We start from the raw sequence: 11,767 nt of genomic DNA, 5'->3' as shown, positions 1-11,767 counted from the left end.
TGGCGGTTAACTTAAGGAACTAAGATGACATCTAGGTTCCTGTGGGCTAAGGGTAGCCCAGAAGTACAGCTTCTAGAATCGACTATGGCAAAACCCATGACTCACTATGCCCGGTACTAGTACACACGTCTAAGCGGTTGAATTACCTTAAGCGCTGCCTAGCCGCCCCTGGTACACAGAGGAAAGCCGGAGGTCCGTAAGCGTGGAGGCGAGCCAGCGAGCGCTGCCTGCTGGGATTTGTAGGCTGAGCCTCTCGGACGTTTGCTCAACCACCTCAGCCGATCACTGGGTGCTGCCAGGGTACTTGAAGCAAAGCGCGCCCTGAGCTTCTTGCATCAGTCACTGCGAAACCGTTGTCCGAAAGCGCAAATCTGATCTTATACTTTCATGCTTGGAATTACTTTGCAATAGCGATGACTTCTCATCAGTTAAAGGATACATTCAGAGTCTTGGATGCTGCCTCCGAGACAGGGGCTTGTTTGGACTTCTCTCTTCTGTTCTCCCATAGCACCCTCTCACGAGTCTTTTAAAAATTGATTCTAGCGAGAGAGGGAGAGAGAGATAGGAACACCAATCTGTTCCTGTATGTGCCCGGACCGGAGCGAACCTGCAGTCTTGTCGTACTGGGGCAATGCTCCAACCAACTGAGCTAGCCGGCCAGGGCACACAATTGTTTAACAATAATCTAAGTTATTTTACCCGTGTTGGCTCATTAATTCTCACACAGCCCTCCGAAATGATTGCTATTATTTTCATTTTACAGCTGAGCAAATTTTGGTTTAGAGATGTTATGTAATTTGAGCCACGTCGCGTTGAAGTATCGCACTGTTTACACCCCGTGTGTGTGCCTTTGGACTAACCAGCTCCAGTCCGGGACAGACGGACCAGTTTATTCCTTTCCCGCCGGCCACGCCCCGGGGGCGGGGCTATGGTGACGACACCGCATCCCATGGTGCCTTGTGCGCTCGCGCTGCAATTGGCCAGGCGATTGGGCTCCTTTTTCAAATTGAGGCTTCGAGTTGTTGTTCGATTCTTTGGCCGGCTGGCGGAAGCTAGATTGGTGGGTTGACCGCTCTGGCTGGAGCGAGTGAGACTCTTCGGCCAATCCGAGTGCCTAGTGGAGAACGGGGACACCGAGCTGCTTCTGTCGGTTTCCCCCGCCAGGCGCCTAGGTCGGTGTCAGGCCTTGTTTTCCGCAGGGTTCCGTCATGGCGTCCCAGGGAAATTCCTCCTCGAAGAAGAAAGATGAAAAAGGGAAGAACATCCAGGTGGTGGTGAGATGCAGGTAGGGTCATTCGGAGCGCTGGGCTTTGCTGCTGGGCTCCGTCCTGCGCGGTCGGAGGAGAGTGATTTTGTTTGTAATTTCTGAGGGGACCAAACCTTTCTGTTTCATAGTCCGTCGCATTCCATTGGATGAAATGACAGTTTGTTGCTGCGAGGAGTAAGTTAGTGCCTTTTTCAGAAGAACGGATATGTTTGGGTGCAAAAACTTTTTTTTTTTTCTTTCCACCTTCTAAATTCTTCTAACTAGGCTAATAAATTAACATGAGACCGATTAACAGGAGAGAATGTCCACAATTTATTATGGATGTACATGTAGGGATGCCATAAGACAGACCTCAAGACGCATTGGGCATTTACGGTTTAATAATGCCATTTTAGACAAAGGAGAAGGGGTGCAGTGCGCTGGGATTTCAAAGGGAAAGTTTTTTTCTATTTATTTATTTATTTATTTATTTATTTATTTATTTTTACAGGGGCAGAGAAAGAGTCAGAGAGAGGGATAGATAGGGACAGACAGACAGGAATGGGGGCTGATGAGAAGCATCAATCATCAGTTTTTCATTGCGACACCTTAGTTGTTCATTGACTGCTTTCTCGTATGTGCCTTGACCATAGGGCTACAGCAGACCGAGTAACCCCTTGCTTGAGCCAGCGACCTTGGGTCCAAGCTGGCGAGCTTTGCTCAAACCAGATGAGCCCGCGCTCAAGCTGGCAACCTCGGGGTCTGGAACCTGGGTCCTCCACATCCCAGACTGACGCTCTATCCACTGCGCCACTGCCTGGTCAGGCCCAAAAGGCATATTTTGATGTTGCAAATTTAAGATATTTGTGTCAGAGATAATAGTTTAAACTGCTGTATTCAGTAGAATTTGATTACTGTTCTTTAAAATTATGTTCTTTTTAAAAAAAAAATTAACAATGACAAATAGTATCACTGAACATAGAATGTTATTTATTTCTCCTACTGCTTTTACCAGTGTAGTATAATATAAAACTTCCAATCCAATATTACATGGTGTTATATTCAAGCTAGTTATAATTAGTACCTTAAAAAAATAAAGTTCTAAATATAAAGTTGGAGATTTTTTTCATGTAATATGTACCTCATTGAGGATATACAAGAATTAAAACTAATAGAGATTTTGCTTTTGTGAAAAAAAAAATTATGTTCTTTTTAAAAAAGTAACATAGACAAAGATTTAAGTGTTACTTTTGTATGCCATTCCTTGCAGTTTGTTTGTTTGGAAATAAGACTGCATGCCCACTTTGCAGATGTTTTAGCACTAAGATTGGGATTACCCTACTCTCTATCAACTTTTTTTTTTCAAATCACATTTTATTTATTTTTTTAATTTTATTTATTCATTGTTTTTAGAGAGGAGAGAGAGAGGGAGAGAGAGAAACAGAGAGAGAGAGAGAGAGAGAGAGAAGGGGGGAGGAGCTGGAAGCATCAATTCCCATATGTGCCTTGACCAGGCAAGCCCAGGGTTTCGAACCAGCAACCTCAGCATTTCCAGGTCGACGCTTTATCCACTGCGCCACCACAGGTCAGGCTCCATCAACTCTTAAAACGTAATTAGTCATCTGTTTATTCTAGATGCAATATTTTTTTAATCCCTACTGAACAAGTAAACATCACTGTGTTTAAATTTTAAAAATTAAGTTATAGAGGGAGTTTGTTTTTAAAAGATCAAAGAGACTACTTAAACCAGTATAACCATCTTATTGTGCTGCGACTTGGTCTCCCCTAGAACAAAGGAGACAGCTTTTTCAGGGTGATTGGATGCAGGCGTTCAAATCTCCTCTCACTGATTTCCAAATAACTTCCCAGTTGTTTTTGTTTATTTTGTTTTTCTTCAAATAACTTCCCATTTTTTTGTTTTTGTTTTTTAGATTTTATTTATTCATTTTTACAGAGAGGGGCAGAGAGAGAGAGAGAGAGAGAGAGAGACAGACAGACAGAGAAAGAGAAGGGGGTAAGGAGCAGAAAGCATCAATCCCCATGTGTGCCTTGACCTGGCAAGCCCGGGGTTTCGAACCGGCGACCTCAGTGTTCCAGGTCGACACTTTACTCACTGCGCCAATGCAGGTCAGGCTAACTTCCCCGTTTTAAAATTAGTATATGAAGACCATACTTGTTCCTGTTGCTTAATTTGAAGGTGATTTATTTAGCTTGTTAGAGGCCCTCCAGAGTTTACTGGTGAATGTGTTTTGTGTGTCTCTCTGTTGCTGTTTTAAAAACTCTACCAGCTGTCATCAAATGTTCTGTAAAGCCAAAAGTATTCTTTTAGTATTTAATTCTAAAATTAAAATATTTTTAAAATGTGTCAACAAACTTTCTAAGGTTATTGTGCAGTCACTTTTGGTGACTTCATTGCAGATATCAAAGGCAGTAGCTAGCTTTTTAAACCAAGTGCCAAAGAGGAAATTTAGTAGTAATCTTAAGTCTAGCTAATTACCTCTTGCATTCTAGGGCTTCTGTTAATATTTTAACATTATCTGGGGTTTTTTGTTTGTTTTGTTTTATTTTTTAAAGATTTTTTTATTCTCCCTGGCTGATTGACTCAGTGGTAGAGCGTCGGCCTGGTGTGCAGGAGTCCCGGGTTCGATTCCCGGCCAGGGCACACAGGAGAAGCGCCCATCTGCTTCTCCACCCCTCCCCCCTCCTTCCTCTCTGTCTCTCTCTTCCCCTCCCGCAGCCAAGGCTCCATTGGAGCAAAGTTGGCCCGGGCGCTGAGGATGGCTCCATGACCTCTGCCTCAGGTGCTAGAATGGCTCTGGTTGCAACAGAGCAATGCTCCAGATGGGCAGAGCATCGCCCCTGGTGGGCGTGCCGGGTGGATCCTGGTCCAGTGCATGCGGGAGTCTGTCTGACTGCCTCCCTGTTTCCAACTTTGGAAAAATACAAAAAAAAAAAAGATTTTTTTTTATTCATTTTAGGAGAGAGAGAAAGGAGGGAGGAGCAGGAAGTATCAACTCCCATATGTGCCTTGACCAGGGAAGCCAGGGTTTCAAATCGGCAACCTCAGTGTTCCAGGTCAACGCTTTATACACTGAGCCATCGCAGGTCAGGCAATATTTGTTTGTTTTGAAGCTTAAAAAAAAATCAATAGCCTTTTAAAAATGCAAATTTATAAATTATTTTGATCAATTAATAAAACCAGCCTGACCTGTGGTGGCGCAGTGGATAAAGTGTTGACCTGGAACGCTGAGGTCGCCGATTTGAAACCCTGGGATTGCCTGGTCTAGGCACATATGGGAGTTGATGCTTCCTGTTCCTCCCCCTTCTCTCTCTCTCTCTCTCTCCCCCCTCTCTCTAAAATGAATAAATAATTAAAAAAAAAAGCCATGCAATATTACATTTTGTGTGGTTTTACTTAATTTATTCTTTGTTACAAAATATGTCAACCCTATAAAAAGTTATATAAAGAACAATGTAACAGACATCTGTATATCCATCACCCAGATTAGAAATTAAGCAGTCATTTGTCTCTCTCTCTCTCTCTCTCTCTCTCTCTGTCTCTGTTACATACACACACAAAAGAATTAATTTGCATAGTTTATTGTAGCCTAAGAAGTCAGCAAGATTTCAGGAGAGGAAATATGACTTCACTACTTCATTACAGTGAATCAGTCTTTAGGATGTTCTTTACTTGTATAATAACTATATGAAGAAAAGTTATTATTATTATTATTTTTATTTTTTACAAAGAGAGTCAGAGAAAGGGATAGATAGGGACAGACAGACAGGAACGGAGGATGAGAAGCATCAATCATCAGTTTTTCGTTGCGACCCCTTAGTTGTTCATTGATTGCTTTATCTTATGTGCCTTGACCACAGGCCTTCAGCAGACTGAGTAACCCCTTGCTCGAGCCAACAACCTTGGGTCCAAGCTGGTGAGCCTTGCTAAAACCAGATGAGCCCGCGCTCAAGCTGGTGACCTCGGGGTCTCGAACCTGGGTCCTCCACATCCCAGTCCAATGCTGCATCCACTGCGCCACCACCTGGTCAGGCGAGCAGTTATTATTTTACCTATACGTAGCTCAAGATAAAGATACAACTTCTGGAGTTGAGAAGCTGATGGTAGGGAGAGTATTTTTTTTTTTTTTTATGACAGAGATAGAGACAGAGGAACAGATAGGGACAGACAGGAAGGGAAAGAGATGAGAAGCATGAATTCTTTATTGCAGCACCTTAGTTGTTCATTGATTGCTTTCTCATCTGTTCCTTGAGGGAGGGGTGGAGGGCTACAGCAGACTGAGTGACCCATTGCTCAAGCCAGAGACCTTGGGCTTTAAGCCAGCGACCTTTGGCCTGAAGGCAGTGACCATGGGGTCGTATCTATGATCCTATGCTCAAGCCGGCGACCCCGCACTCAAGCTGGTGAACTCACACTCAAGCTGGATGAGCCTGCACTCAAGCTAGCAACCTGGGGTTTTCAAACTTGGGTCCTCTGGGCCACCTCCTGGTCAGGCAGGGAGAGAAATTTTAAAATGGAAATGGCTATGATACAAACACACACACATGCACAAAACACCTCTTTCTGTGGTATACTCTACAGATTGTCACAAACCCTTTTGGATTTAGGTTATTTTTGGCATTTTAATCTAAACAGGTACTTAGGCAGTTTAGGTCTTAACACATCTGAAACAGTCATATATTTTATATAATTATATTTTTAAAAAGGGCCAAACCAACTTTCCTTAAACAGTAACCCAGTATGACACCAGTTACCAAATGGAAAACAAACTTGTGATTCTGTATTAAACCAGCAAAGGATATTTTTTGAGAAAGGAAAACTTGGACATAGTTTGGAATAGAGACTTTAGGTTTATTATTCTAAGTTAGCAGTGGTTGCAAATAAGCTAAAGGTAAATCACTTCGAGGAGCTGCTTATAATTTGCTTTGTTGAGAAGATACTGTTTTTTTTTTTAAATCCTTGGAAAGATTTTCTTTTTTTTTTTGTGGCAGAGACAGAGAGAGGGACAGATAGGGACAGACAGACAGGAAGGGAGAGAGATGAGAAACATCAATTCTTCGTTGCAGCACCTTAGTTGTTCATTGATTGATTTCTCCTATGTGCCTTGACCGGGGGCTACAGCAGAACGAGTAACCCCTTGCTCGAGCCAGCGACCTTGGGCTCAAGCTGGTGAGCCTTGCTCTAACCAGATGAGCCCACGCTCAAGCTGGTGACCTCGGGCTCTCGAACCTGGGTCCTCCATATCCCAGTCCGATGCTCTATCACTCTACCGCCACCACCTGGTCAGGTGGAAAGGTTTTCTGAAGTTTGTATCCTATCAGCAACAATTCACTCCTGGCATACTCCTCACAGTAGGACATGGGGTCCATGGTGCTGAAACCTTGATTTTTTCAGTGGAGTACTGGAGGCTTTTTTTTGTTTTGTTTTGTACCCGAGGGAGACAGAGATAGGGAGAGAGATGAGAAGCATCAACTTGCGCACTTTAGTTCTTCATTCATTGCTTCTCATACATGCCTTGACTGAGGGGCTCCGGCTGAACCAGTGACCAATTGCTCAAGTAAGTGACCTTTCAGCTCAAGCTAGTGACCTTAAGGTTATGTCTGTGATCTCACACTAAAGCCAGATGTTCCCATGCTCACGCTGGCGACTTTGGGGTTTTGAACCTGGGTCCTGAGTGTACCAGGTCGATGCTCTATCCACTGTGTCACCACTTGGTCAGGCCACTGGAGGCTTCTCATCGTAACTGCTGCCCGTTATTGCCTGGGCTATGTTCTGGGTGCCTGCTGTTGTTTTGCTGGACATCTTTTACCTGAAGTCAGTAAAACATTATGTGGCCCATTGTTTGGGGTTTTAAGTGGTGGAATGAATTTGCCAGTGCACTGCTGCTGCCTCCACCATTAAACACCCAGTATCTAATTTTTAATTTTTTTAATTTTTTAATTTTTTGTATTTTTCTGAAGCTGGAAACCAGGAGGCAGTCAGACAGACTCCCGCATGCACCCGACCGGGATCCACCCGGCACGCCCACCAGGGGGTGATGCTCTGCCCCTCCGGGGCATTGCTCTGTCACGACCAGAGCCACTGTAGCGCCTGGGGCAGAGGCCAAGGAGCCATCCCCAGCGCCCAGGCCATCTTTTTTTTTTGCTCCAATGGAGCCTCTGCTGAGGGAGGGGAAGAGAGAGACAGAGAGGAAGGAGAGGGGGAGGGGTGGAGAAGCAGATGGGCGCCTCTCCTTTGTGCCCTGGCCGGGAATTGAACCTGGGATTTCCTCACGCCAGGCCGATGCTCTACCACTGAGTCAACCGGCCAGGGCCTCCAATTTTTTTTTAAACAGTGCTTTAAAATTGTAAAAGCTATTATTTGGCAAAACAAGGGCCAGATTTGGCCCAGAGGTTGAAGATTATTATACACCACCACATGATCTAGCTACTGCCTTTCTTTCTTATTTCCTGCCTAACTCCTCTGCCCTCATACATGTTTGAAAACATATCTACCATGCTCTACCATGAAACCTTTGCAGTTTCTCTCTGCCTGGAGGCTTTTACCACCAGAATACATTGCTGATTCACTTCATATGTTCTGCTTAAATATCACCTTTATCAGAGAAGCCTTCCGTGACCACTCTGAAATAACAATAGCAACCATCTAGTTTTCCCATTCATCACTTTCTGCCCCCTGGTCTGCTTTATTGATTTTCATTTCAGATTTATCAGCACCTAATATATTTACTTGGTTGTTTGATTGTCATCTCTTACTGACCCCCCCCCCCCCCCCCAACACATACACAAGGATAAAAGATTCCTGAGAACAGGAATTTGGATTTCTTGTTTTTGTTTTTTTTTCAGAAACTTGGTTATGATCCCTACTATATCCCAAATGCTTAGAAAAGTATCTATCACATAATAAGTTTTTTTGTGTTTTTTTTTGTGTGTGTGTGTGACAGAGATAGAGACAGAGAAAGGGACAGATAGGGACCGACAGTAGGGGAAAGAGATGAGAAGCATTAGTTCTTTGTTGTGACACCTTAGTTGTTCATTGATTGTTTTCTCATATGTGCCTTGACCATGGGGCTACAGCAGACCGTGTAACCGCTTGCTCGAGCCAGTGACCTTGGGCTCAAGCTGGTGAGCCTTGTTCAAACCAGATGAGCTCATGCTCAAGCTGGTGACCTCAGGACCTTGAACCTGGGTCCTCTGTGTCCCAGTTTGATGCTCTATCCACTGTGCCACCGCCTGATCAGACTCACATAATAAGTATTTGATGAATGTTCAGACAGGACATTTTTTTCTCTTTTAAAAAATTTTGACTTACAATTGACATTTAATATTATATTAGTCTTAGGTGTACAGCTTAGTGGTTAGACATTTATATGACTTCCACAGTATCTCCCCTGTAAGTATAGTACCCACACATAATTATTATATTATTATTATTGACTATATAGTATTTCCTATGCTGAACTCTACATCCCTGTGACTATTTTGTGATTGTCAATTTGTAATTCTTAATCCCTTTACCTTTTTCATTCAGTGCCCCAATCTTCTTCCCCTCTGGCAACCATCAGTTCATTCTCTATGAGTTATATGGATTCTGTTTTGTTTGTTTATTTTGTTTTTTAAATTTCACATATAAGTGAAATGATGGTATTTGTCTTTTCTGACATAAGTACTTAAAAAAAAATCCTCAATCTTCTTTCCCTATTTTGATTGTTTGAACTTTTTTTTTTTTAAAGTGAGAGAAGGAAAGAAGTTAGAGAGACAGACTCCTCACATGCATCCCGACTGGGCCCCACCTGGCAACCCCTGTCTGGGGCCTATGCTGGAATCAATCAAGCTATTTTTTGTCCCTGAGGCTGATGTGGTCGGACCAACTGAGCTATCCTCAGTGCTGGGCCAACGCTGGAACCAATCGAGCACTGACTGTGGGAGGGGAAGAGGGGAGAAGTAGGGGAGAGAAGCAGATGGTTGTTTCTCTTATACGCCCTGATCACAGATTGCACCCACGATGTACATATGCCAGGTCGATGCTTTATCCACTGAGCTAACTGGCCAAGGACTGCAATTTTTTTTTTTGTAGTTTCCCAAAGTTAAAAGCAGGGAGCCAGTCAGACTCTCACAGGCGCTCTACCGGGATCCACCCGGCATGCCCACCAGGGAGCATTGCTCTGCCCCTCTGGAGCATTGCGCCTTTGTGGCTGGAGCCATTCTAGTGCCTGAGGCAGAGACCCGGCCAATGTTGCTCCAGTGGAGCCTTGGCTGCAGGAAGAGAAGAGAGAGACAGAGAGGAAGGAGAGGGAAAAGGGTGGAGAAGCAGATGGGCGCTTCTCCTGTGTGCCCTGACTAGTAATCGAACCCGGGACTTCCAGATGCCGGGCAGACAGACGCTCTACTGTTGAGCCAACCGGCAAGGGCCCAGGGCCTGAATTTTAATATAACACTAGTGAAGCCACAAGTTTGATGGGTTTGTTAGTATCATTAGCAGAAACCCTGCAATTTCTAGTTAATTAGAGAAGTCCAAAATAGGAAAATAGTGCTTGGCAGTACTCTTTATTGTAAGACAAGTAATCATCCTTAAAGCTCCTCTCTGGGAGTTTTGATAACTTTTAGGAATGTATGAATTTCTACTATGTTCTGACAACCTGAATGATACTCATTTGGTAACTTAACCACACATCCAGGCAAGAGATTAGTTTAGGGATGCTCAGAATACTGATTGGAAAAGCTGTAAGCACAGGAAAATTCACTCTACTAGATCCTCTTGGCCTACCTCTGTGTATGTGGGTCTTGACTCAGTTTTGTTGGACTTCTAATAATGCATGCTGTGAATGACATGCATCGTTTAGGTTTCAGCATATCTGACAAATGACATCATGACCAGATTTTACTTGGGATTTGCTGAATTAAACTTCCTGGGATCACAAATGTGGTCTTCTGACCAGTTAAAAATATGCTAGGGAGGTGAGCATATCAGAGTACATAGAGGTGTTCTTCTTAAAATAAATAGCAACTTGGTTTGTCTATTAATTAGGGGAAAAATAATTTCTGTTTGGCATATCCTTTCATAATATGTGATACTCATTGGGAAAAAGGAACTCAGGTCAAGCATACATCTCTCCCTTTGGCCCAGATGTGTGTTAGGTACTGTATTTATTGTATTCCCCCTGTATAAGACACACCCTTTTTTGAAAAATTTGGGGTCTAAAAACTGATTGCGTCTTATACAGTGGGTGAGGCATTTCAAATGCCATAGATGGAACTGAGGACGAGGCAATATGTGAAGACAGTGATTCTCATCAGACATAGATGAGGACAAGCTAATGGATGGGAGTTTTGACAGTGATGAAGAGTTGTATGAATTTTATGATGAATAAGAAGAGTTCAATAACTTTATGGAATGCATTTTTTTCAAATTTTGGGCCCCAAAATTAAGGTGCGTCTTATATATGGGGCATCTTATACATGGGAAATACAGTAAATATCTTATGGATGCTACTATATGGACTGTGGTTTTTTGTTTTTGTTTTTTAGTTTTCCCATCATTCCCCTTAGGATGACATCTATTTTATTTTACCTTATTATTTTTTCTTTTTCTTTTTTTTGTAGAGAGTAGAGAGAGAGAAACGTGAGGAGGGAGGACCGGGAACCATCAATTTGTAGTTGCTTCTGATATTTGCCTTGACTGGGCAAGCCCGGGGTTGTGAACCTGAGACCTCAGCATTCTAAATGGTTGACACTTTATCTACTGCACCATCATACGTCAGGCATATTTTATTATTTTTTGATATTATTTTTTTCAATTGAATTTATTGGGGTACAGGTTCGAGTGTGCCACTCAGGAATACATCATCTGTATACTGCATCATGTGCCCACCACCCCGAGCAATGTCTCTTTTGTCTCCATTTCCCCCTGTGTTGCCCACCCCCACCTACTCCCCCCCCCTTTCCCTCTGCCTATCACCACACTTTGTCTGTCTACATGTTTATATATAGAGATATATTTTGCTTAATTAGGGTGACATCTTTTAAGCAGTGTAGTTTAACAGGTATTAGAGTGCCTACTGGGTGCTAAGCATAGTAGCAGACACTGGGGAAACAGCGATCTAAACAGCATTTCTTTCCCTACCCTGCTGGCTGGTTAGTACTATAATGATTGCCAATATCATTAGCCCCACTTTTCTTTTTTTTGTTTGTTTTTGTTTTGTTTTGTTTTTTATTTTTTACAAGGACAGAGAGAGAGTCAGAGAGAGGGACAGACAGGAACGGAGAGAGATGAGAAGCACCAATCATCAGTTTTTCGTTGTGACACCTTAGTTGCTCATTGATTGCTTTCTTGTATGTGCCTTGACCATAGGGCTACAACAGACCGGGTAACCCCTTGCTTGAGCCAGCGACCTTGGGTCCAAGCTGGTGAGCTTTTGCTTAAACCAGATGAGCCCGCACTCAAGCTGGTGACCTCGGGGTCTCGAACCTGGGTCCTCCACATTCCAGTCCGACGCTCTATCC

General features: G+C 43.3%; 1 protein-coding gene across 2 annotated transcripts in view; it reads left to right on the top strand.

Moving 5' to 3' along the window:
* The first annotated feature begins 1,021 nt into the window (after positions 1 to 1,021).
* The window catches only part of KIF11 (kinesin family member 11), a 59,231-nt gene continuing 48,485 nt past the window's right edge, over positions 1,022 to 11,767 (top strand). For both annotated transcript variants that reach the window (XM_066355664.1, XM_066355663.1), the window contains exon 1: positions 1,022 to 1,285. In XM_066355664.1, coding sequence (XP_066211761.1) covers positions 1,209 to 1,285 — 77 coding nt within the window. In that variant the 5' untranslated portion in view covers positions 1,022 to 1,208. The remainder of the gene's footprint in view (positions 1,286 to 11,767) is intronic.

Source organism: Saccopteryx leptura, chromosome 13 (genome assembly GCF_036850995.1).
Source record: "Saccopteryx leptura isolate mSacLep1 chromosome 13, mSacLep1_pri_phased_curated, whole genome shotgun sequence".
NCBI classification, from domain to species: Eukaryota; Metazoa; Chordata; class Mammalia; order Chiroptera; family Emballonuridae; genus Saccopteryx; species Saccopteryx leptura.
Note: the sequence above shows the minus strand (reverse complement) of the source record. Positions and strands in the feature narration are given on the sequence as shown.